Source organism: Daktulosphaira vitifoliae, unplaced genomic scaffold (assembly GCF_025091365.1).
Source record: "Daktulosphaira vitifoliae isolate Bord-2020 unplaced genomic scaffold, ASM2509136v1 Scaffold_4, whole genome shotgun sequence".
In the NCBI taxonomy this organism is placed as follows: domain Eukaryota; kingdom Metazoa; phylum Arthropoda; class Insecta; order Hemiptera; family Phylloxeridae; genus Daktulosphaira; species Daktulosphaira vitifoliae.
The window spans coordinates 22,803,149-22,830,872 of record NW_026099575.1 but is presented as its reverse complement, the minus strand read 5'-3'; the positions used below and the strand labels follow the sequence as shown (position 1 = coordinate 22,830,872).

At 23.3% G+C, this 27,724-nt stretch overlaps 3 protein-coding genes across 11 annotated transcripts in view; 2 read left to right on the top strand and 1 right to left on the bottom strand.

Moving 5' to 3' along the window:
- The window catches only part of LOC126903727 (solute carrier family 12 member 6), a 170,516-nt gene extending 155,220 nt beyond the window's left edge, over nt 1–15,296 (top strand). For 4 of the 7 annotated variants that reach the window (XM_050682152.1, XM_050682154.1, XM_050682155.1 and 1 more), the window contains 19 exons: nt 2,056–2,132; nt 4,027–4,284; nt 4,354–4,539; nt 5,579–5,814; nt 5,897–6,081; nt 6,474–6,635; nt 6,705–6,861; nt 8,315–8,453; nt 8,567–8,820; nt 8,885–9,004; nt 9,074–9,433; nt 9,522–9,711; nt 10,407–10,622; nt 10,717–10,824; nt 11,200–11,256; nt 12,408–12,515; nt 12,578–12,687; nt 12,812–12,951; nt 13,874–14,554. In XM_050682152.1, the coding sequence (XP_050538109.1) occupies nt 2,056–2,132; nt 4,027–4,284; nt 4,354–4,539; nt 5,579–5,814; nt 5,897–6,081; nt 6,474–6,635; nt 6,705–6,861; nt 8,315–8,453; nt 8,567–8,820; nt 8,885–9,004; nt 9,074–9,433; nt 9,522–9,711; nt 10,407–10,622; nt 10,717–10,824; nt 11,200–11,256; nt 12,408–12,515; nt 12,578–12,687; nt 12,812–12,951; nt 13,874–13,965 (3,155 nt within the window). In that variant the 3' untranslated portion in view covers nt 13,966–14,554. Of the gene's footprint in view, nt 1–2,055; nt 2,133–4,026; nt 4,285–4,353; nt 4,540–5,578; nt 5,815–5,896; nt 6,082–6,473; nt 6,636–6,704; nt 6,862–8,314; nt 8,454–8,566; nt 8,821–8,884; nt 9,005–9,073; nt 9,434–9,521; nt 9,712–10,406; nt 10,623–10,716; nt 10,825–11,199; nt 11,257–12,407; nt 12,516–12,577; nt 12,688–12,811; nt 12,952–13,873; nt 14,556–14,584 lie in introns of those variants that run through there. The other 3 variants (XM_050682149.1, XM_050682148.1, XM_050682151.1) reach the window with 3 other exon arrangements.
- The window catches only part of LOC126903742 (uncharacterized), a 94,229-nt gene that overhangs the window by 11,361 nt on the left and 55,144 nt on the right, over nt 1–27,724 (top strand). The window lies entirely within an intron of this gene.
- Nucleotides 18,943–26,391, bottom strand: LOC126903730 (protein VAC14 homolog). Of its 3 annotated transcripts, XM_050682164.1 has the most exons (16): nt 26,338–26,379; nt 26,150–26,265; nt 25,912–26,047; nt 25,700–25,850; nt 25,409–25,639; nt 23,623–23,843; nt 22,978–23,098; nt 22,790–22,916; nt 21,756–21,850; nt 21,559–21,684; nt 21,183–21,406; nt 20,926–21,100; nt 20,700–20,818; nt 20,104–20,183; nt 19,289–19,445; nt 18,943–19,233 (listed from the first exon to the last, which is right to left on the bottom strand). In XM_050682164.1, the coding sequence occupies exons 3-16, from the start codon at nt 26,007–26,009 to the stop codon at nt 19,074–19,076; spliced, it is 2,085 nt and encodes a 694-aa protein (XP_050538121.1). In that variant the 5' UTR covers nt 26,010–26,047; nt 26,150–26,265; nt 26,338–26,379; the 3' UTR covers nt 18,943–19,073. The 3 variants fall into 3 exon arrangements, with proteins under 3 accessions (XP_050538121.1, XP_050538119.1, XP_050538120.1); XM_050682162.1 differs by having other exon boundaries at nt 25,912–26,065; nt 26,150–26,391; XM_050682163.1 differs by having other exon boundaries at nt 25,912–26,065; nt 26,212–26,391.

Here is a 27,724-nt window from a genome sequence, read left to right as displayed (position 1 = left end):
AGAAATGTCGTTAATTATTTCTTTAACGAAAATGTAAAGTGTATAACATTGAAAACTTCAATGTCTGATAACATAACTTCGATGATAAAGATATTAGAACATCTAAATCATTTTTATTTTTATTGAATATTGTTTTTGTTTATTTTGACAAAATTAAGAAATAGAAATAAATTTACTGAGAAATAGTTTTTTTTTAATTGCAATAGGTAACAAGGTTCATTATTCGCATGATATTCACTATTATTTAAGACTTCCCATCGAAATTTCAGTTTCCAAAGTTTATATTGTTTAAACAAAAGCATTTTATAAATAAATAAAAAAATGTGTGTGCATTCCATTAAGTTTATTAGTACGAATAAACTTAAATTGTGGATTTTCCACAATTCCATTTCTATGTAGTTTAATATCCCGGGTCAATTTTAATAAATACCAAGTGTATTTTAATAAGCAACAAATGAAAATAAAATTTGAAAGCTTGTCAAGTAATTACCAATATTTTCAGTAACATTTGTTCAACTGAATTATTGTTATTGTAAGTTTAGAATTCTAACTTAAATTATATATTAATTATTCTATTGATATGTTTATATTAATTGGTTTACTTTTCCAAGATACCCAATTGGCAACATGCTAATGGATATTAAGCGATAAGTAATTTCGCCTTATTTTAATAATTAACTACTACTTAAATGTTGTTAATACATCCTTTTGTAAAATCGCCAGCAGCTTAGGCAACTATAATGAAAATAATCTAAATGTAATTATTTTCTAAGCTTTTAAAAATACATTAAAACCAACATTTTTTATTAACAATTTTTTTAACAAACCTCGAAAGAAAAAGACTACTAATAGCTTCATTTCTCATGTAACCATAGAACGATATAGTTTATTTTATATTCGGATTGTTTGACAATATTATAGTGGTAAAAACTAGAGAAACGGGTGCTTATTTTCAAGTTCCTTTATTAACCCATTTGTCTTTTGCAACTGCATAAGTACTTAACTATTGCTTTTATATCAAATCTAAAGTTTTAAAGATTTGTTAAATTTTGACGATCAACACACAGCTTTCACATTGCTAAAATCGATTCAATGTAAGCATCATTTTCCGTGTGTATTGTACAATATATTTCACCAAGTCTACTTTCCGTTAACTTGTAACTTAGTCATAATTTAAGCAATCTTACATTTAAGAACTATTAAGGGAAGATTTGATTAATTATTAAATAGTTAACAACTTTTACTGATACAAAATATTTAAGAAAAACATTTCGACTCAAAAATTAACGAAAAAATTTAAATAATCTAAAAGTATAAAGACCAAAATTATAATTTATTAATTTTTTATTTTACAATAAATACACTTATAGATTTTATTAAAATAAAAACAAGATTAACCTTTCATTTAAATTATAAATTCCAATAAACTAAAAGTATAATTTACAAATTAATTTTAGACAAATTTTTAGAATATTATAACTATTTAAAATGATAGAAATAACGGGTACGTAAAAATTTTGATATACATAATGGTTAACTAATTAGCAAACTTATAATTTGTCTAATCAATTGCTAAAACTATCAGTTTTCATCGATACGTTCTTCGAAATTTTGTGATGAATTAAATATAAATTAAAAGCTAAAATATAAAATCCAAGACAGACTAATAATTTCGACAGTAGTTTAATAGAGTCCTAAAATGTTAACTGATTTACTTTTAAATTACATTTTCATGAATTATACATCCCTGCATCATATTATTATGAAACAAATGAAGAAATTTAAAATTATTAATATTATATTATTTAATGATATAAATTAAGAAATAATGACGAATTGTTTACTAGTTTATTTTTAATATTAGGAAAAATTACTTATATTTTAGTGTTATAAATTAAATATTTGTTAAAAAATAGTTATCTGAAAATTTAATAAAATATTTTAATTTATTATATTAATTTAAATTTTGATTAAATCCTTATTAATAATATCTTAGTAATTCATTTTTTAAATAAAATTTTTAATTAAAATATATTTTTTTCTTTTTTTTCTTAGGTGATATTAAAGATGAAACATATAGACCAGAAAAAAATAGAAATTCTGGATATGAAACGAATTTATACCTATATTCCGTAAGTATTTAGTAACAAAAATATGTAGTGATATATACACTTAATTGAAATTAATATTTTAGAAGTTATTATTAAATTTAATTATCACATTCATCTTAATGTGTAGCTGATTAGGGAATTTAACTCTCTTTCTATTAATAGATTTTGTAGCTCCGAACTTTTTTAATTATATTTAAATATTAACTTTGACAAATCTAGCACGTAATGATATTACCTTTACTAGAACGTGTAACAATAATGTCAAAAAATATAAAATGGATAATTTTTTGAAAGTACTACATTTTTATATAATAATAATTAGTTTAATTTATTTAAATATCTGAAATCAAAACAGATGTTTATCTGATGTATTATTTTAATTTTACAGTAGTAATATTCAAATAATATCTTAGTCTTTAAATTATGGCCACTGTTTTGCAACGTATGTCAATACATATTTAAAATAAAACCTTCACAGTTTCGCATCGATGCTAAAAATATATTTGAAAATAAAAACCTAATCTTTGTTGTATAAATTATAATTTATCCCACAAATGATTATTTTTATGCGTTTATTTTTAAAAAATTGTTGCCAAGGACAAGATATCTCAAATAAAAATACAAATTTGTAATGTCCATTTAAAAATAGGATATCTTTATAAAAGAAATTCAAATATACTTGAATAATTTAAAATGTTACTAAAAAGTTACCTTATTGTTGATAAAGATCGTTCAAAACTTTCAACACAGTTATGACGTACTTTAAAATAGTCAGATATTATATTAATTTACAATTTTTTTTTCATACATTTTTTGGATGATATTTTAATTATTTACATTTTTCCATGAATATGTTAGACACGACTGCACAATTTAATCACTATGGTTATAATTGCTAATAAAAACTTGGCATATGCATAACCTTGTTTTATAATTACAACTATTTTCGTTAAAATTACGTTGACAAATGTTAAATTAATTTAATTTAATATAAAACAATGGCCTTATTATTCATTTTTGTAAAGAAAGCAATTAAAACAATTGTTTTTAAGTCTTAAGGACACATCTGTTATTTAGGAAATACATAATATCCATTATGTGTTGTTATAACACATTGATTATATTTTTTTTATGTCATACAATTTTTTATCATTTTAAGCAAAATAATGACAGGTGTTATATCATTTTTTATGAAAGTTTTATTGAAAAAATTAATTTCATTGATAGATAAAAGTGTGTACTATAACACACTAATTTAATGTTTTTTTTCCTTATCTTTTTATACATTTTATATAAAATTTATACATAAAATAATAAAGTCTTAAGATATTTTTATTCGTAGATAGTCGTAAATAAGCACAAATTTATTTTATTTGTACTACTGAAATTACATTCACTCAATTTGTTATTGTAACATATATAAAAAAATAATCAATTAAGACGGAACAGTTATGAAAATACATAGATATAGTATACAAGATGATACAGATGTAAACTGAAAACTTTTATAATTCATGATCCAACTAAATTGTTTTAATTATAATTTGTTTTAACTACTCTTATGCTCCTGGAATATATAATAATATACTTTAATTGAATGGCTAAATTAAAATAAAATGAATTTAAAAATACAAAATTAACTTCAAAACAATTAGAAATAAACTTGTAAAAACTATTAAGTCTTTTGGATAAATACAATGAGTTACAGAAATGTAAATACCAAGCGCGACCGCGCACTAAATTTATTATAATTAGTTAGAATTTTCTATGAAATTAAACTAAATAATCGGTGTACAACATAGCAATGAATTAATTCTCAAGTATGTATAAAATATCACATAACTACAACTTTTTATCTAATGAATAATTAAATAAATATTATAAAACATTTAAAAACAGCGTAATATAATTTTAGGATGAATTGGAAGATCGTCCAGAAGTGGCTACGTTTCTTAATTCAATGGCCAATTATTCAAATACTATTCCGAGTGCGACGGACTCAGAAAATAAGCCAACCACAGCCCAACCAGCTAAGATGGGTACTTTGGTTGGGGTATACCTACCTTGTGTTCAAAATATTTTTGGAGTTATTTTATTTATTCGACTTTCTTGGGTCGTCGGTACAGCCGGTATAATCTATGGGTTTGGCATAGTTTTAACATGTTGCTGTGTGGTAAGCATTTTTTAAACATTTTTCATATCAATTATCATTTGTAGAATTCGTTGTAATATTATTTACCAGACAATGCTAACGGCCATATCTATGAGCGCAATAGCTACAAATGGGGTTGTTCCTGCCGGAGGACCGTACTACTTAATCTCTAGATCTCTGGGGCCTGAGTGTGGAGGAGCTGTTGGAATGCTTTTCTATACAGGAATTACCCTAGCCGCCTCAATGTATATTATAGGAGCAGTCGAAATTATTCTTGTAACTTTATTTCTTTTTATATTTTACTTATATTAATTATACAGGATGATCCGTTTATTATAAACCACTCAATTACTCGCAAAATAAATACAAAATTAAACAAATTTTTGTTTTTTTTTTTAGTTACATATATTGTTTTTTATTTATCAGTCATTATCTTGGCCGACCCAAAGTAGTTGGGATTAAGGCGAGGAAGAATATTTATCAGTCATTAATTACATTTTAGCATCATAACTTATGACTTATATAGATATTATCTTAATTTTTTTAAATGACAACATATATATTTAGCTAGTTTATGAAATCGAAAATGATCTAATTAAAAAAAAAAAAGATCAATGACAACATGATTTGTACTTAACTTGTGTACTTTGAAAGCTCTAACAGTTATAAAATATAAAAATAAAAGAAAGGCACAAATAAGACTATTTATATCATTAAATATTTCTAGACCTCTCGCTTACTTATAAAAATATAAATAACTTTCGATGTACTGGTTCAAAAGTTGCTATATTATTTTGAGAAGATATCTCTGTAAAGTTGAATATTAAAATTTCATAAAATTAAATATCATTAATAGATTATATTTACAAAATTTTTTTAATGTATTGCATACAATTTTCTGAAAAAAATTGTATTATTAATTTTGAAATATTACATATCTATTTTTTCGTACAGTTATTAAACTTAATCTCGATGTTATTATGCGACTATTCTGATAATATTATAACAATATTAAATTTATAGTATCTCAGTATAATTATATTTTAAAATTATGGGAATATTAATATTTCAGAATTGTTTTCTGGATAATTAAATATGTATAGTTCCATTTAAAAAAATTAAGCTAATAGTACTTTAAGTTGATGCAAAAAATTAATTAATAACTGATAAATCTAGAAATATATATAATAAAAAAAATGTCCAATTTTGTAATTTTTTGTGTGTAATTCAATGAGTTATAATAAACGGATGTACATTCTTTACATTTATACTACTTCATACATCAATTGCATTAACTATAAGTAATTAATAACAGACGTATATGGCGCCAGAACTATCAATTTTCGGCGACTTTACCAAAAACCAATCTGCTATGCATAACAATTTTCGGATTTATGGAACCATATTACTTATGGTTATGAGTTCAATAGTATACGTGGGAGTGAAGTTTGTCAACAAGTTTGCTTCTGTGGCTTTAGCTTGTGTGCTGCTTTCCATCATGTCTGTTTACATTGGAATACTTTACAATTACAACGGAAGTGACAAACTTTAGTGAGTTACTTTAACTTCCGTAGTAAAGTGAAAAATGTTTACCCAATATTTAAATATGGCTATTTTATTTAATATTATACAGTATATGCACATTGGGAAGTCGTTTACTAAAATACATGGATTTGAAACACTGCAACAAAGATGTAGGAGGATACTTGTATAACCTTTATTGTGCAAATGGCACCCAGTTTTGCGATAAATATTATACTGACCATAACGTTACAATAATAAAAGGCATACGAGGGATCAGCAGTGGTGTTTTCTTTGGTCAGTGCTATTTTTTTTTTTTTATAGTTTTTATTCTTTAACTTTCATTTTTTTAAAATTGATAATTGTACTAAATATTTTAAATATTTAGTAGTTTAAACCTTTTACACAGAGTGTTTGATTAATTGTATGTAACTTATCTGGTTAACAAGTTAATTACCTTTTAAAAATGAAAGCTGTTAAGAAAATATAACTAAAATTTTCGTTAGTAAATAATTAACAAATTTATTTTTATAACTTACCAGTATTCATTTTTGTTAACTTTAAAGACAATGTTTTATGTATAGTTTATCAATCATTTTGTATAAATTTTACCAATAGACTTTCACTAATGAAGAATTAATTTACTAACTTCTTGCTTTTTACATAATCTTATCTTTTATTTTTAATAGAAAATTTGTTTGGAAATTTTATGGAAGCGGGACAATATATATCCAGAAGTCATGACGTTGTAGATATACAACCGACACAAAAAAATTCCTATAACATGGTGCTTGTCGATATAACTACTTCATTTACAATATTGATTGGAATATTTTTTCCTTCGGTAACTGGTTAGTGCTCCATCTTAATTATAGCAATCACTTAACAATTATTTATTAAATTTATTTTGTTTTCTTTAGGAATAATGGCTGGTTCAAATAGATCTGGAGATCTTGCAGACGCACAAAAATCAATACCTATCGGTACTATTTTGGCTATTATAAGCACTTCATCTGTATACCTATCAGCTGTAGTACTGTTAGGAGGCACAGTTGATAGTTTACTATTGAGAGATAAGTAAGTAAATTAGTGTTATTTGTTTGTTAAATTTTTAAAGAGAATACTGTTTTAAATATTTTTTGTTTGTTATTATGATACGATTCCTATATGTTGACTAAATCAATTAAATATATAAATGAACTTGGTCAACAAAAATTATACTTTTTTAATTCTCAAAGACAAAAATACTTTTCTAAGAATTCAAATTTGCATTTAGAAAAAAAAAGCTCGAAATCATTCATTAAACTTAAACACTTATTATAGTGCTAACTACCTATTGATTATGGTTTTAATGTTCAAAGATTACACTTGTAAAAAATGAATATAAAACAATTACGTACTAATTTTTATAAATTTCTAGCTATTGTATTATTCATAGATATGAGTTTCATATACACATTTGAACTTTTTTATCAGTAAACTGTATAATATCTCGCAATAGTGGCTTTAAATTTGAAAATTCTCTAAAAAAATTATATTCAATTATGATAATTTTATTAATATAATATTTTAAACCAATAAATTCTTCGAGAAAACGAATTTTTTGTAATTCGAAACATTATTTATGCTGTTCAATATTTCTGATTTAAATATACTTTTTTATTTGCTATAAATCATAAGTACATTTACTATTAAATAATATAAAAAGGACTAAGAGTGATACATCTTTAATAGTGCACATAATGATTGTCAGTCTATGGTGTATTGAATAATTTTGACTATTATTAAATAAAATATGACACATATAGGATTACAAGTTTGACACCTCATTTATTAACACGAATTTATTTACAAAATATGAAGAAGTAAAAATTATATTTATGTAAAATTAATACGTAAATAAGTGAAATGTAACTATTACAAGATACAGACAATTAAAGTTATAACAAGAAATAAAATAATATTTATTCCGACACAAGAATTTTGCATTAATGAAATTCTCATTAATTAAATTGCATTCATTAATTATTTAAAAATAATTTCTCGGTAAATAGTACATAACATTTATTTTTATTAGAGCTGACATGTGAGTTAAAACAGATTAAGGTAATACTGAACCAATATACAGAGGATAGAAGCATATTTTATATTTCTATTAAGTAAAATTTAAGATGCGAGTCTAGATACGTACCTTCAAGTTGTAAAAGTAATCTGGGAGAGACTCGAAGGAGTTAAACTTCTGTAGATCCTATCATAGTTTTAAAAAAATTGAATAAAATATCATATTTATATAAAAATAATTTTAAGTGTCAAACATTAAATAGGTCTCCAAAATTTTTCGTTCAAATCTCATCTATTTTCTCAATAAATACAATATTAAATATTTCAAAGGCTTTAAAAAAAAAAAAAAAAAAATGCGAACGGAAATTTTATAACTGATCATTATTAATAGAATTATGAATAGTATTTCAAAAGAGACATTAATCAATAATAAATATTACTGTTACTCTTTTTATTTGTTTATTTTTAGATTTGGGCAAAGTATAAATGGTCGTTTAGTTGTTGCTAATATTGCATGGCCTAATGAATGGGTGATTTTAGTCGGTGCTACATTATCAACATTAGGGGCAGGACTTCAGAGTCTTACTGGAGCACCTAGGCTCTTACAAGTAAGTCAATCTTTCAAACTAAAAATTATAGTAAAATAAGACTGTTTTAATAACAAACTCTTAAATTTTTAAAATGGTTAATTACTTAATATATATATTTAATTTGGTTACAGGCAATAGCTAAAGATGACATTATACCATTTCTACAACCGTTCGCCAAGTCTTCAGCGAACGGTGAGCCCACGCGTGCTTTACTTATTACAGTAGCTTTATGTCAAGGTGGTATTCTGATTGGAAACATTGACAATTTGGCTCCATTGTTAGCTATGTTCTTCATGATGTGTTACGGATTTGTAAACTTAGCATGTGTTTTACAAACATTATTACGTACTCCTAACTGGAGGCCTCGATTTAAATTTTATCACTGGTAAATTTCTGTTAGTTAATTGATACGCGTATGACCTTTGTCTTGAATACATTAACAATTTTAGGACATTATCATTTACCGGGCTGACCTTAAGTATAGCCGTTATGTTTATGTCAAGCTGGTACTTTGCATTAATAGCTTTGGGAATGGCTGGTATCATATACAAGTATATTGAATATCGAGGGTCAGTTAATTAAGATAAAAAATTTTTTTATAAATATTTAACAATAACCAATCTCTTATGTTACTTTAGAGCTGAAAAAGAATGGGGAGATGGTATGCGAGGGTTAGCCTTATCGGCTGCACGATACAGCTTGCTTCGCTTAGAAGATGCGCCTCCACACACAAAAAATTGGCGACCTCAAATACTTATGCTTGTTAATTTTAATGCAGATTTACCTAAATATAGAAAATTATTCTCTTTTGTATCACAACTAAAAGCTGGAAAGGGATTAACAGTTACTGCTACAGTGATTGAAGGTGATTATATGAAACCTAGCCATGACATTCAAGCTACTAAAAAAGAACTAGTGCGGCTAATGGATGAAGAGAAAGTTAAAGGCTTCGCAGATGTATTGGTAGCTAAAGATACATCAGAAGGATTGAGTCATTTGTAAGTATTTCAGTATACATTTCTAAACAATTTATAATTAAATATATCGTTCAACGTTGTATTAAAATTTTCTTTATGTTTTTTACAGAATTCAAATTGCTGGTCTCGGAGGTCTTAAACCTAACACTGTCATACTAGGCTGGCCTAATAGTTGGCAACAATCTGAAAACGACCGTTCATGGCAAGTTTTCTTACAAACCATTCGGATTATTTCAGCAGCTAAAATGGCACTTATTATTCCTAAAGGAATTAGAGCATTTCCGGATTCTGCAACAAAAGTAAATGTTTTGACAAAAATATTTCAGATTAACTTAAGCCTGTAATTGAATACAGTTTTATTTTTAGCTTATCAAATAACTTATGATAGAGATAGATGGGGTATATTAAAAACTATAAAAAGGAGTTCAGCTAAGCAGTAGAGGGTATGGCATATATATTATAGGGTGTTTAGTAAGTAAGGAAAAGGGTTTCTATTATTCTCATAGTTTGTAACAATTAACCTGTTTATTAACTTTTTGAATACTTTGTATATAAATATTAGAATTTATCGGATACACATAGTATTATATTTTATTTTAAAATACGAGTACATTAAATCTATATAGCGACTTTATCTTTATGTTAAAATTTTGGGAATATCATTTTTGGAGAACATGTGTTTCAACCTTCCTCCCTCCATTGATATAAAATCATTGTAGAGGGACTAGTGGAGATCGAATCTCTCCATTACTCTTCTAAAATTTATCTGAACAACATACAATATTTCTAAATACGCCAAACACAAGATAACTTAGTTATCTCGTTATTTTTACCACAGGCGCAATCGGGCTATGACTAAGGTAAAAATAAAAAAAATCTTGTGTAATTAGGAAACTCCCTAAACATTACTTTATCCGAATAATATTAATGTTTATAAAATATCAATCCTTACCTCATGGATTTATTACTTAGAAAAAATATTATTTTTTTGTAGTTATCAGGTACAATTGATATATGGTGGATAGTTCATGATGGTGGTATCCTTATGCTCATCCCATTTTTACTGAAACAACATCGAACCTGGAAGAATTGTAAACTAAGGATATTTACAGTGGCGCAAACAGATGACAATTCAATACAAATGAAAAAAGATCTCAAAACATTTTTGTATCAACTTAGAATACCTGCTGAAGTTGAAGTTGTAGAAATGGTAAATACTTTATATTAGATTAAAAAACAACTTTAAAAAATTTTATCATAAAAATATTTTTTCATTATAATTATTTCATCTTATAAAATTGTAGACAAATTATGATATCTCAGCCTATACATACGAACGAACTTTAATGATGGAGCAAAGAACCCAAATGTTAAGAGAACTGAGGCTCAACAAAAAGGAAACTTTTGGAATGGTAAATAAATTTTAAATAAAACTTAAATATTATAAAATGTATAATTTAATATAAAATTTTGAATTCAAAATTGATGAAATAGTTAATAAGTTTATAATACTATAATAATTATAAGTTAACTGTCCAACATTATTATTTATTAATAAAAATTATTATTTGGGTTTATTATCTAAAATTAATCTAAGGTCCTAACTTATTATCCAAAACTGAGCAGGATCAAAAATGTTTATATTTATATTTTTATAACTAAATTTATATTTTAAATTAAAATAATAAATGATAATGTTCGACAGATAACTAATATAAAAGTAATAATTTTATTATTATCTTTAAACACGGCTTGTGGTTTGTTATTTTCTCTTTTGCTTTCAAAAGATGCGTAATATCATAGATTTCAATCGGGAAACATTGACTGGAGAGAATACACCACTGGTTTGTTTACGATTTTATTTATTTTTAATCATCTATGTATGCTTTTGATATTCGGAATAGTTAATAATTGGAGTAGTTAATAATTGGAGTAGTTAGATAATTGGTAATGCATGTTGCTTAATAATTTTAAATCATATTATGAAATTAGTAAAAATCTTTCTAATATATATCAAATTCACGATGTAATTATTATTTTAATTATTCTTTATTCATTGTATTATTATTTATTTATTTATACATTTTTTTCATCTCTTAACTTTTATTTTATTTTTTCTATGTGCTGCTTTTACTCAATAAAAATATTTTATTTTTTAATTAAATACCACTACAATAATATAGATTGTTTTTCTAAATTTGTTTTCAAATACAGCGTCCAATAAATCTATTTTTTATTGCACATTATTGTTTCTCACTTGTGCTTATTTAAATTAATTTTGAAATATTTTAACTTCTACTTACCAAATTTACAAGTAGATTTTTGTTTTGTGTTGTAGTTGGTTAAGAGTATTTTTATTTCTAATATATTTTTTTGTAAAAGTAGTTGTATTACATATTTAACTATAAAGTGTAAATCATATAACGCTTGACTTTTATTTCAATTAGTTTAAGTAAATATTCTGAGTATAGAGGTCTAAGATTAAAGAAGAATATCAATCAAATAATTAATTTTTAATAGAATTTATATAAATTAATTAATAAATTAATTTTACAAACCAAACAAATTAAAAATATTATATATTTGTCTTTATAACAAAATCTATATATTTTTATCACATAGAGTTGACCATTTTCACATTTAAATATTCTAAATTATGTCTTAATTATTTAAAATATACAATTTTGGTTAGTATACTTCTTCAATCTTAAACTCTAAATACATTCTTAGTTATTAACTGACTTAAACATATTGAGGAATTTTTTTTTTTGTCTTTCTTTTTTTCTATTTAATTCTTTTGTGACATCATAACTCAACTATAGACAATTTAAATCATTTATACACTTCGGTAACAAAACCGATAGGTATAATCACTGCATATATTATATAAGATCCATATACATGAATTATAATAATTTTTGTCTTTTTGAATGTGATTAGTATCGTTATTTTTTTTAATGATTTAAAAAAAAAATTATAATTGAAATGTTTTTAGGTACAATCCATTATTGACCAACACCATAGAAAAGACTTATCGGAAGGAAGATCTGCCACAAAAGTTCGTTTCCAAGAAGAAACAAATGCCCAAGACAAATCAAAAACCGTGAGTGTACCATAATGATAAAACATGAACAATGACTATCTCATATTTTATTAACAATTTAGATGGATGATTCCGCTGAAAAACGCGCAAATGATAATGAAGATAAACCTGGTGTACTTAAAGATCCAACAAAGAAAGAAACTACTGATTCGTCTACTTCAACATTGAGGCCGTAAGTGTTATAAAGAATTAACTGTATATAAAAATCAACTGTAATTAATTTAAATAATTAGTTTTTCTAACAAATATTTAAAAATTTGAATTAAAAAATCTCATCCTTAATTGATTTGATATAGTGATGAAGATAATGTAAGGAGGATGCATACTGCTGTGAAATTAAACGAAATCATTGTGAGCCGATCGAGGGATGCTCAGTTGGTAATATTTAATCTACCAGGCCCACCCAAAAACACAGAGTCTGAAAGAGAATCAAATTGTATCCTTTTATAAAATTCATATATCTCTGCAAATCCTTAGCAAATAACAAAACACTTGTGATTCAATTATATTTTTTTTCCTTATATTGGTTTAATGTAATTAATAGTTTTTAACATTATGATTATTCATCGACAATGATATCGATACTAATTTCTAGCAAATAAATTAATGAATCATTTATTATTTAATTTATAAGCTACATTTTATAAAAAAGATAATATATTAAAAATTAAATGTATATATCAAAAAATAAAATCTTATAAGTTAAGGTTTTTACAAGTAATCATTTGCACGTCAGTATTGTGTGAATTAGTTATATAATAATTATTATTCACTATTGAAAATTCGACTTTCAGAATTGATTTGCAACAAGTTTCTATTTAATGTATCATATTAAGTAAATAGTATCTTCATTGGTGAAAATTGAAGAAGCTCAGGTAGCCCCCTAAGATTAAAAAATAACTATTTAGTTATATAATATTTTATGACCTATTGCTAATTTAAATATATTCATAGTCTGAGATAAAATTGCATTTTTTTTTTAAACCCTCCTCTACAAATACAAAATATTCACTTATAGCTTATAGCTTATATCTTATTATTAGATATTATTGTCAGTGTTTCATTAACTTCAACCTATGTATCTTCAAAAATATTAAGGTGTTCCATAGTTTGTTTATAATCCATTTACATTACTGATAAAAATAACATTCATTAATTATTTGTTACACATTTTATAAACTGTAATACACGTGGAATCTTTTTTTTTGAAATCTATGAAACTATTTTCATTTGCAAAATGTTGGATCAGCGACTATATATTAAATATTTCTTAATCATAACCGTAAATATTATTTGATATATGAAAAGAAAATATGTGCATAATAGACAAATATTCCCTTACCTTATTTTATTGACAGATATGGAATTTTTAGAAGTAATGACTGAAGGACTTGATAAAGTGTTAATGGTCCGCGGCGGTGGTCGAGAAGTGATCACAATTTACTCATAAGTATCCTGAAGCTCATATGTTGTCAATCAGGTACGAATTGTTTTATACTTCACTTGTATTTTTATGCTGGCCATCAACTTTCTCAAAATTGTCCAGCATCTATTAAATGATTATGTTTTGTTTAAATTTACATATATTTTACGTTAATTGTTTTTAGATTTATATAATTCATTGTTGCATATTATATATATATACAAATTATTTATTGTATTATTTAAACACATTATAACCATTCTCGTATAGAAATATCATTATCATCGCCTTTTTTATTTATTTGTCTATTAATTAAATAATTTTTTTTAATGAATTTTAAAACTTTAATTAAATGTACATAAGCTTAATTTTATTATTCATTCATATGTCACGAATATATTGTTTGTTTATATTCAACGCCATACTATTTAGTCTTTATAAAAAGAACAAAAATACGATTTCGCAAAGTAAAAAATTTCGTCAATTTTTTATGATAAAATTATCTTTAAACAATATAACCTTTGTAATTATTGTACTTCTTACAAAATTTGAAACAAAATGAACAAAACCGTATTTAATCAAATTTATATCTATATTAATAAGTATATTTATATTTGTTTATCCTTTTGTTTTATGTCAACCAAAGATTAAGATTATTTTATTAGTCGTTGTGCATTGGACTACTTCTTGGGGTTGTGTTTATTGTTAATTTCCCTAAACTAATTTCGTTAAGTATATTATAGAGTTTTTAATAATTTATTCATACATTTACATAGTTAAGTTAATTGTTTAATCTTGCATAACAATAAATGGTTCATGTCAGTTTAAGATATTATTCATCATTTAAAATACCAAAAAAAACTCAAATTGAAATCAAAATCATGTTTATTTAAATAATTATTTTACTTTTGTAAAAATAAATTCACTGCCATTTAATATCTTTGTGATTAAAATATTAAATCAATATTCTTATTTAATTACAGAAAATTAAAAAAAATTTGATATAATAGAACTTTTGCTTCACTATTTATCCGTATACTCTTACTCGATAGTTATAAGAACACATTGTTTTATATTACTTGCCCATAGACTTTAAATTAATGCATTCATTTATTGTTTAAAATTCTACTATGGTAAAATTTTTAACTTTTTACAAAAAAAAATTGTTTAATTAATGTGACTCATTATTTTCATGTATTACTTAATTGAACATTTTTTATAAATTATTATCAAGATTTCGACCTATAAACTTAATTTCCCATTAAAACTTTTACTTTCTTAACTGTATTTTGAAATATCTATGTTTTGCCACAATTATTGTTATGCAAATAGAATATTTTATTAAGTTTACTTTTTCAAATTTAAAATAAAGTTAAGTAAAACCAAAGAAAATAGAAATCCTTAATTGATTCTTGTGATTTATTACACTTGTTTTAAATGTAAGAATATAGAATTACCACTTATAATTTTGTTGCCTTATATTTCTGACGTGTGTTACCTATATTTGAAATGTTATTAGAAAATATTTCTACTTTAACTACGTTATAATTCTAAGTTATCTTATTGTTTCATTTTTTTTTTAAATAAATATGTTGGTATAAGTTTAGAGTATCATAAAAGTTATTTAATTTTATGTTAATCTTATTTGTTACATAGAATAATTGTTAAGTGTTTTATAATCTTAACAATTTTTACTCAAATTAAATTCTAATCAATTTGAATTGTTTATGTTCGTAATTCTATTATTTTAAATTTATGTATTATTTTATCTTGTAGATAATAAATTCCTTGTAATAAAACTATATAGAGTATCAGTAAGTAGGTTTTCTTACTTTTGTACACTCTGTATAGTTACATAATATTAAGATGTAAATATGATCATTATATTGTTAATTTATTAGTTAAATGAACTACTAATATTAACTTTGTTTCTGTAATTACTTATAACACTTGAACAGTAGATTCTTTTATTAGGGTTTCTATTCGAAAAATTATAAATCTTTCATTAAAAATAACATAATAGCTATTTTTTGAAATTGGAAAAAAATGTATTGATTACAAATTAATAATTATGTAATTTTTTCAAATTAATAAATTGTGATTAGCTGGGTTTTTAATCAATAGTTAATCACAATAACTTTCAATACACATTCAATATTACTTTTCTTTCTTTACTCAATGCATGTATGATAAAAACTGTTAAGTATAATGTCGTTAATGGATTGTCATTACATGAAAGATTTTAGTGAAATAATAAATAAGTAGGTATATGTAGAGGTGGTTCTATAATTTTTCATAATACGGGAGAAAGTTTTTTAAACAACATTTTTTTTGCTTATGTTTTCGTTAACAGATTCTCAACTCTGTGAATTCACCAATCTGAGGCTAAATTTCTGATTTAAAGTTAATCTCATCCATTATATCATTTGGTTTAGGAACGTCACACGCTCTCTCTTGGACCACTTCTGGATGCATATTAGTTAAGCTTTTTTGGAGCTTTCATTCATTTATGTATAAAAAATGTAAATAATTACGTATATTGCTAAGATTTACATTTTTTCTATTAAAAAAAAAACTTACAAAAATAATGTTACATAGAACCCATCGAGTTTTATTGTTATAAACGTACCAATAATTAAATGTAGTATTATTATAGTGTAACTATCATTGTGGACGTGTAACTTATGTACATAAAATATGACATCAATCGTATAGTATTAACATTGTTCTAAAAAGAACAATTATCAAAAGTTATTCAAGATTTCGATTTATCTTGTTGAGATAATCATGAAAATTTTATTTGCATAGATTTAAAATAGGTACTGATAGAATTAACGGATAATTTTAGATAAAATTCATTTTATGAGTCAATTATTTATCTAGTAATATTAATGAAAATTGTTAAATATTTATTAAAGTAAAAACGGAAAATATATCGTTTTAAATTAAATTGACAATTATTTAATTTATTTTGTAACAACAGTACATTAAATATTAACAAATAGTTATGAAAAATAAGTCATTGATTATATTCATTTATTTAGTTAGTAACAAAAACATCACTTCTAAAGTATCATAATTATCAAAATTATTACCCAAGAAAATTTCACTTCATATATGTATTAATGTATATACACGAGCCTAATTATTCTGTTATATTGTAAATAGGTGATTAGTTCCAGTATGTTAGCTTTTAATTTTATTTTTATAAATAATTAAGACTAAACTCTGAGGTAAATTAATTGAATCATAAAGGATAAGTAACTACTAGTTGCGTACGTAGAACTAGATGATCTGATTAAGTTAAAATACATAAAATATTTTTATTCAAATTTAGTTACCAACTTTTACAGAAAATTAAAGAAATGACATTTTTTTAGTGACCTATTCTACAAATCTATTATATGTTGTTTCATTTTTAACAATAAAAGTGTTTTTGGCGATGTATTTTATATTGTGTAGCATCTATTTTTGTTTTATTTTGCTCGCGTTAAAAAAATATCTTTAAATCAAACCATAGTACAAATGTTACCCGAATGAACAAAGTTTCTATTTATTCTAAAGATATATAATTTATTCTGGTATTTTTTGTGTATACATTTGCAATATACACAATGCTGTATTATGTTAAAATTCTAGGCCAAACCGTTTTAATAAAAACTTTGGTGATTTATCATATGTCGAATTATCTGTTATTCTCCATTTATACTATATTTGTATTTTTTTTCTTTAGATTTTGTTCTTTTTTTTTTTAATCCGCTCAATTATTAGGTCTTTATTATGTGATCTATTTCTAAAAAAATGAATTGTTTTCCTCTATTTGACGGTAAATAAAAAAGTATACAGAATAAAATTAAATTACACGAAGATATTAGTATACTGTTATATTTTTACTTGTCTACTATTACTCAAATATATTAATAATTCATATATTAATAAAATAATGTTTATGTGCCAACTTGCTTAGTCATTTTTATACTTATTATAACCAACAGTTACGATAAATTTTCAAGTAAACAGTTTTGTTTAAAATGAATAAACAAAATATACACTTTAAAACTTATAAATAATAAAATTATATACATGTATTTAATTATTAATAATATGTATTATTTACAAATATATTCATAAAAATAACATATTAAATAATCATATGTGTCAATGCACCTATGTTAGTAGTTGACGCACTGTTATAAGTTGTTAAAATATTTAATACTCTGTTCCTATGTATGTCTTTTTAAAAATTTGGAAAAAATGTAAAATTATTAGTGATTATGACTTGTTTGTTATAACAAAAAAATTAGTTTTTATTTACTCTTATTTCCTTAACATATTCATGATTCTTAATCTTTTTAAATAAAAAATATAGTAGTAAATGGTGCCGATTTGACCCTAAAGTGTAAATTGCGCTGGGTTACTCTCCAGGACAATAAAGGTAAACTGTAGTAAACTGTGCTATATTATTTTTCCTATTGAATAGGTCAGTTATAAATTGCACCATTTCAAAAATTATAAAATTACAAGTGTGTCCTAATGTTTTATGAGTATTTTAAACATTTTTCCAATAGTTAATAAATAACAAATCCGAATCAAATATCTCTGATTAATCTAAGCGTATTATTATGCTATTGATCGCATTATATGTTAATTTAATATCATTTAGATTACAATTTCTATATTTTCAAATTCGGTGCTTGTATTTAATTTATAGAAATAAGTAAGCAGCGTGGGTGAATACCGCCCACCTAATCAAAAATTGATGTATAAAACCTGATTTCAAAAATGACTTCTTATAGTTTAGAAAATTTTTAAAAATGGAAAAACATATTTCAAGGTTATTCGAGAATAGAAACCTGAAAACTATAGAGATTTTGTACCCTACGGTCTTACATTTTACATGACTAATTATAAAATAGTAATATTTAAATTTATGTATTTTATTACTTTTAACTAAAAAATAATTTAATTTATAAATACAAAAAAAAAAAATTATATAAAATTCATTATTATTATTAACACATAATCCTTCTAATTATGAATAAAAATTTGCATTATTTAATATTATTTTTTTAAAATTTTTATAAACTTTAGCAAAAATTATTTAACAATATGATTTGCACAAATTTTAACTAATGTTATATTTCTACTTTGGTAATGGTTTTATCGGTTTGTGTACTATAAAGAATAGTTCTTTGATACAGTTTATGTTTTTCTTGCAATTCCATGAAGTGACTAAGCATTGAATTTGAATCAAATTCTTCTGATAAGTTAGTATCGGCTGTTTTATATTTTAACCTGTAAAGTGCATCATTCGTAATAAATTATGATTATGTACTTTATTTTAACATACTGAGTTGTTTGTCCATTATAAGTAATATTGGGTACACATTTCAAGCGATGTCTTAATAAATGAAATGCTTCTGATTGAGGCATTATCATTAAAAGTCCATACAAAGCTTGTATCAAATATTGATTTACTGGTTCTTCTAGAAGCTCCATTCTTAAATCTAACCAAATATGATAAAATTATAAAAAATTATGTTATTAAAATTAAATTTCCTACATAATATCAACATACTTAAATAATAAGTAGTTACTCAAATTTGATTTTAAAACTAAAGAGAAGGTCTAAGAACCAAAATTATTTCGGTTTTTTGAATATTGTTGCCATATTTAGGAATTTAGTTGACCTATAAAAATTTTTTTTTCAAGAATTTGTTAGGTTAATAATTGTAGAAACTGAAAATATTATGAAATTACTTTTGAATCACAACCATTATAAAGCTAATGTTAATAAAATGAATGGCATTATAAAGATACAAGTTCAATTAAAACTTTCAAAGACAGTTTCATAAAATTTTTGGTACTGCAATCGTTTTTTTTTTTTAAGTACTATAATAAAATTTACTAGTTAAAAGAAAAATGATCAAAAACCCAAATTATTTCAGTTTAGAAGGGCTTTCTAAAGGGTATTTTAATTTAGAAATGTAATAAAAATTGTATTTATTTACTATTATGTTAAGATATATACTTAAAATTGAATTAAAACTACTTAAAAATTAATTTTATTTTCAAAAATTAAAAAAATGAGCTACTACCCAACTTGTTATATATTTTTATATAATATTATAATTAAATTATAAATATTTAAAATTAATTACTTACAAATAAATATGGGTGACTCAATAAGTTGAATTAATTTATCAACTTCAATGAGTAAATCTACAGTAACATCCATAGATGCGCTATGAAAAATGAATAGTTAAGTAAAATATTTTGATGTGAAGTTTGTAATACAATCTAAAATTATTATCATAGTATGAACTACACAATATTTTGGAATATTCCCCATCAACAACAAACATGAGAAGAATAACAACATTTTAATGTTTTCTTTAATAAACAATCATTTTTTGAATATTCATATTTTTTAAATTTAATAAATATTGCCTCCCTGTATTAAAAGAAACTAAAAGGACAATTAAATACAATTTCGTTAAAAAAAAAAAAAATTATTAATAAATAATAATTTCTTTCAATTAATTTCCATTACAAATATTTATTATTTATATAATATTTTTTTAATAACATAAAAGCTTTTTTTCATATTATATAGCACAATTGTATAAAAAAATTGTATTTGTTCTTTTTTTTTAGAATTTTGAAAAAATTTAATTTTAGAATTATTTTAATAATTTAACATTAAAAATTTTCACATTTTTCAAATAATTTTAGAGAATCTTTTCAATTAAAAAGGATACAAAGTGTGTATAAGTTTACAGGCATGAAAGTAATTTTGAGTAAGCAAACAAAGTGCAACTATTGCTACTGGATTATGACACCAAGTTTTATACAGACAAAGAAAAATCTCTTGATTTTCCTACATAAAAAATTAAAAATTATTATATTTAAAAAAAATTTTTAATTTTTTTTCTAGAAATAAACTTTAAATGAATTTTATACTTTTTAAACATATAAAAAAATTACTTTTTTTTTAACATTTCTCAATTGCATTCTTAAGTCATATAATTCTGGAGATGTCAATAATATAGTGTTTAAAGTTCCTACCATCATTGAAGCAAACTTAAGATTGTCTTCTTCTAATAAAAATGTAGAAAGGGTTTTATAAATCTCATTTGAATTTAATAAGCCACAAATTTGTCTGTAAAATTAAAAATGAACATATAATAATTTTAAATAACACTAAAAAAAAATTATAATATAATTAACAAATCATAAAATACCTTATAATGAACTGACCACGTTCTTTTAACAATGTTTTATCACAGCAAAATTGTTTCAATAAACTAACAATGAAATCATCAAAATACTGTTTTGTATTAGTTTGAATAATTTGTGGAGAAATAACTTTTGCGATAACCTTTAAATCATTTTGCACAACTTCTTCATTAGGATATGATAATGTGGTGAGTAGCAGAGGAAATATTGATTCCATGTGAACTAAAATCTATTAAACATTATTTTTAAGACAGAATTTATACAATGACAATAACTTCATGATAAAATATCATCTGTTGACAATAGATTCATAAGTATGAATATAGTATTCAAGTCGATTCACATAGCTAGTTAAATTTTTAAAACAACATACTTACTTACTCTATTTGGTAAATGATTAAATAAATGATAAATCCATTTTAATACGGTTATTTTATTTTCAACTGATGATCCACAGAGTTCTTTAGTAAGCACGACAATTACAGATGACAAATCTAAATTTTCATCCTAATAAATACTTATAACTCAATTAATCCAAAAATCAATTTAACTATTAAATATATTTTTATTTTGCTCACTTTTTCATTTTCATCAAGATTCCCATTATCATCTTCAACTTCCTTAATTAAATCCATTAATGTTGAGTTAACTAATTTAGCAGTTTGTTTGACACCTGAATATAAAAAATAACATAATTCAGATTTGTAAAAATGAATATAGTATTATTAATGCAAAAATGTAAAGAAATCATTGCAGTACAAAAATTAATTACAAAATAAACAAAATTTAAAATATAATAGGCTCAAGTATCCCCAAAATATATTTATATCATTAAAATAGAGTATATAAATGGGAAACACTACATTATATCTCTATATTTCCATGATAAATGTATAACTATAATAATAGCAAAAGTACATTAAAATTTATATCGCAACAAAATTGTACACAAAAATATAAATTTATTTTTATAATACCAATGAAAAAGTTTAGAGGAAATTTTATAAATAATTTCTTAATAAATTAATGTGTCTTACATACTAGTAAGACACATTACTACTGCATTTGCTTTTCATTAATCTTATAAAAAAATTATGTGATATTCATTTTTTTTATCCAATTCTTAGTACTCATTTAAAATATTCATTAAAATATACAAGATGGAATTCCATGTAAAAGGAAATAGAAATATATTCTATGCAAGCTAATATTTAACATTAAATCATTTAATACACAGTTAGTTAACTGCAATTAAAATGTACATTTTCTCGCAATAAGAATTGTAGAAAATTTTTTTCATTTTGTTTTTTAATCATCCATATTGATTTTTGTGATTGATAATAGAAAAACTAATTTTTTGTATGGCCTTCAAACTAAGTAATTATTTTTTTATCAAAATAAAACTTAATCCATACATTTACAGAGGTAGTGGAATAACATGTTTTATCACTAGATGATATTTTTTATAACAGCAATAATGTACATAATTAGAATAAATGTTATTAAACATACAGAATTTTAATCTTTAACTAATATCTACATATTAGTTCTATTACTTTTACTATTACAACTAATTAAAACTTTTATTTAAATTATCTAAACTATTAATTACGTATTTGTGGTTCTGTTTCATTGTTAGAATTTGAAACTAATGAGGCTTTTAAAATACTAGATGTAAATGGTAAAATTTTTGCTCCATACATGGCAATAAACTCTTTAATCCAACACATTGATGTATACTAAAACATATAGTTTTATAAATATTCAATATAAAAAAATATTCTTATTATAATAAAGTACTTGAACAAAATCATCAGTAGAACATGAATAAAGAACAATAATATTTATCATATCTGCATAATTTACTTTTTCTGGGTTTTTTTGTAAATTCTCTAAAAATTTTCTCAATACAGCATCACACCTGTAACATACATAAAGGTATATTTTAAAAAATAAAACATTTAAAAACTTTAATATTTCAATTTGTATTTTAATCTGATTTTATATTATACTGAGTCACAAAGGGTCATTCAATATGTTATGAAAGTAACTAGAGTTACATCTAGTTTGTATTATAACAGGTTCAAAAAGAATTTGAATAAAAATAACAAAAACTGTAAACGGCAGGAATTATTTTTATATAATATTAAAAGGTATATGAGAGAAACAAATAAAATAAATAGTATTATTTATACATGTTTAACTCAATATTAACTTCCAAATATTTTTATTTAAAACATGTTACAAAATTACTATCAAAATATAAAGCTGCAAGTATCCATTTATATAAAATATAGAACATTAATCTACACTAAAATAATTATATTATGACTGAAAAGTTATTTTAGTAAAATTAGTATTATTTTCAATGAAATATCTTAAGTTTTATTCAGCTGACACAATTTCTAATGATTTATTAAACAACAAAAATACTATTTTACCAACATTTTTTTTACTTCAAAGGTAGGATCAGAGAGCATTTTAAATAAACCATCCAAAATTTCTGGTAAATAAATAACAAGATCTAATGATGGTACATTATCTAATATAGTAATCCAAGATATAATGAATTGTTTAGCAAAAGTGTTATCTGTATAAATTCGTTCCCGTAATAATGGAATAAAGCCAACTAAATTAAATACATTAGAATTGTCAGTCACAATATCCTGAAAAATATAAAAATAAATTGTCATTAAACCACTCTAACGCTATTACAATAAATATAATTACCATATGAAATTTGTCAAATTTAAATATTTCTATCTCAGAATAAATTAAAAATGTACTAATTTAATTGCTTCTATTTTGATATAAAATAAATTTTAAATAAATAATAAAAATAATATTTTAAAAACTCTAGATCTTTATATAAATATAGATAATATAAACTAATTAAAATAATAACAAAACATTATTCTTTTTTATATCAATATTGTAATTTCTCATTAAATTTATAATTTTTATCTCATTTAATTTTTTGTTGTTGTTACTTTTACTTATAAAGTTTAAATTTTTAGTTCCAAGTAGTTATTACTTAAGTTAAAACATGAGTTAATAATAATCTCATTATCTCAAAAATAGTTTTTATTACTATGTCAAACCATTTCTAACTTTAAATTGGAGACTTAAACTCTCTTTGTTATTATTTTTCCAGTTTCAATTCTACTATGTCTAAACTTATCTTTATCTATTTTAACCAGGCTAATATCTTCATTTTCTTCAAATAATCTTAAAAAAAATTTATCCAAAATTGGACTGTCAATTAGTAACGTTGTAAAGACTATAAATTGAAATAGTTCTCCAACCTCCAGCTGGCCATTTAAATTAATCTTTGGCTCACTTGAAGAAACTGTTCTTACTTAGATTCTTTTCAGGATGTCAAATATAGCCCTAACTTTTAAGCTAAAGACTCATTTATTTGTGATAAAACCCATTATAAACAAGAAAAAAATCTGCCTTACCACATAGAATAGAAGCCCCATACAAATGCTAGTAAGATTGGTTTAGCTATTATGTTTTATTTGTTGAAGTTTAATTCAAAAAACCCACATGCGATTCATCGACGCACTTAAATATAACTTATACATCTTATCCTTTATGTTCCTTTGGATCTATCAAAACTATTGTGTTATTCAAACAAAATATTTCAACTTCAAATATAATATTTCTTTTTTGAAACATTTTTAGTTTAAAATTCTTTAGTCTCTTTTGTTATACAATGTTTATTTACTACAATACTTTCAAACCCCTCTATTATACATCATATATGTTCTACAAATGCTAACTTCTTTTTTCTTTTATAGAACATAAATATTCTTTATAGAATATAAAGAAAAAGTTCTTTATATTCTATTTCAATTAAAATTTTTATGTTTATTAATTAACTCTATGCTAATTTATTACTATTGTTCTCATGTTATTGTTAGAAGTTATCTATCTATATAATACTATATAACTATTTTTAATATTAGAGCTCAGCCCTGTAAATTGTATAAAATAAATAATAAGTAATATTGTTACTTAATTTCTGATAAAATAAAAAAAAAAATTGTGGTTAAGAAGATTGAGGGGAATGGATCTCTCAGAGAAAATATAATTGAATAGTATAATTTAAATTACAAAATATAATTTTTACAGTTTTTATACAGTTTACTAATGGGAGTACTCCCTTTTATATAGAACAATACCTATACCAGCGAAAATATATTATAAAATATTACAAAATTACTACCTTCATTAAACGATCAAGAAGTTCGGAAGCATTTTTTACATTTTGATCAGGATCAGCTGCCAATTTACTTAAAGCTTTAAATATTTCAGGAAAATGTTTTAATACAGCACTACGTGCTACTTTGGAAACATTATATAGTGATTCACTAGCATAATACCGAACTTTTAAATCAGCATCATTAAAGTTGACCAATATAGGTTCAATTAGGCCATCTATATATGTAGCTGTCTCCTGACATAAGATAAAAACTTTATAATACACAATTTTAAATGAAATATTTAAAATTTATACTTTTCCTAAACCCACTGCCATGGCAGCTAGTCCTATGAGTCCTCCTTTTTTAGCATTGGCATTCTTGGACATAGCAAAATCTTGTCCCAATACTTTTAATAGACGTCGTATTTGCATAGAATTATTAACAGCAGCAAATTCTTTCACCATCCTAAAAATAGCACAATAAAAATTATTTCAACTTTTTATTAATTATAAACATAAATTCTTACTTTTCAATTTCTAATGCTGCTGCTTTTCTTTTGTCATACATTTTATCATTCAAGGCTCTAACACAAGCAGCACTGAGTGGAGCATAATCTCTCTCCATTTTTTAAATTTATAATTAAAGTAATACAATAATAACACCTAAAATAATTAGTAAACCTGAAATTAAATTAAATAAATACAACTTAAATTGTTCAATATTTGATTAACAATTAATCAAAACGATTTAATCAAAATATTTACTTTAAAAAAAAGAAAAATACTAAAATACTGAAATACTTTCAAGAAACAGAACAAAATAACACCTGTAACCCATATAAGTATTTAGTACAACTCAAATTGTTAACAAACATTTATTCCTAAAATGAAAACAATAAAACTTTTATAATAATTGAATCATATGAATCAATAAAAAACAAACAAATTTCAACCTAATAAAATATTATTTTATTGTAATATTTGTTATATGTTCACGGCATTGAAATTTTTCATTAATAAAGATACTGATAAATATCGTTTGATATTATAATACAATATCAAATAAATTTTTATTCTATGTTATCATTATGCATAATAATATTACCACAGATAAGGTTACAAAAGGGGCTATAGAATAAGCGAAAATTGTAGTCAGCAGAATTTTATCTAGTGATGGACTATTTTCAAAATTGTATCATCAATTTAATTCGAAATGAAAATATCGTTTGATCTAATAATCGGCAAAAATAAATCATTATTATTATTTTTTTTTTAATATAAATATATTAATATGCAGATTGTTAATAGAATATTCATCTAGATGACGCTTTTGAACCCTGGAAAAATCTAAAATAATATAAATTTATATTCAAAACAACATTGTATGTACTTTAGTTGGGCAACAGGTGAGATGAAATAAAGTAGTTAAATACGTAAAAGGCCTAATTAAATTTTATTTAATTTAGGGGCTGTTAGTTACCACTCAATTTCAGCTCTCATTATATTTTTAACTGTTATCATAATTGAAATTACAAAAATTTGTTGACGAGTTGATAGAAATTATACCTAAATTTAACACCTATGCTCTGTAGCTGGTGTACAACATTTTCCCAACGTTCCGCTAATTTATCAGTATTTTTTGTTCATAATTATTTTAAAAATTATTTTTAACTTTTTAGTACGATGTGCTTTAAAAGCGTGTTTTTTTAGTTTTTTAAACTATATTTTTTGTGACTATCATTTATTTTCTCTGCTCTAACTTGACCTATTTTTTCAATGATACGTCAAATATTACAATTCGTATCTAGTTGAAGATATTATCCTCAAAAATTGAAACAAAATTCTAATATATCAATTAAACAGTTACTTATCCCATGATCTCCATACAGACAATAAAATCATTAATTTATAATGTTTACATATTGACGAATCAAGTTCGATTTGATCAGTTTCAATTACAAAATTAAATCATTTTACTTTGTAATTTAATAATTTTTTTTACCCTATTTGTGTGTGCTACTACTCATTTCTCATTTCTATAAAAAATGATTGTAAGGTTCTCCTGAATTAACAATGGATTTTTAGATATTTTTAACAATTTTTTTTTTTTGATTAGTTATTTTTGTTAAAGTAAATCATTAAAATTAATTCAGTTTTTATACTGAATTAATTAAATTAATTTAAATGCTCAATTGAGTAGATTTTTTTAACAAATTTTTGATTAAATTTTTAGTTTAAGTAATTCTATAATATTAATTAAGTTCTGAATATTTCAATTCTAGAATCCTTTTAAACACCAAAAGTTACTAGGANTTAAGTAATTCTATAATATTAATTAAG

What these genes read in the sequence shown, in the direction of transcription:
- LOC126903730 (XM_050682162.1), bottom strand. Translation starts at nt 26,009, where the DNA reads ATGGAGAGAGATTATGCTCCACTCAGTGCTGCTTGTGTTAGAGCCTTG. An exon ending in GCAGCATTAGAAATTGAAAA is followed by an intron (nt 25,851 to 25,911) that starts GTAAGAATTTAT and finishes TGCTATTTTTAG; the next exon opens with GATGGTGAAAGAATTTGCTG. An exon ending in TGAGTCACCCATATTTATTT is followed by an intron (nt 19,446 to 20,103) that starts GTAAGTAATTAA and finishes ATATTTGGTTAG; the next exon opens with ATTTAAGAATGGAGCTTCTA.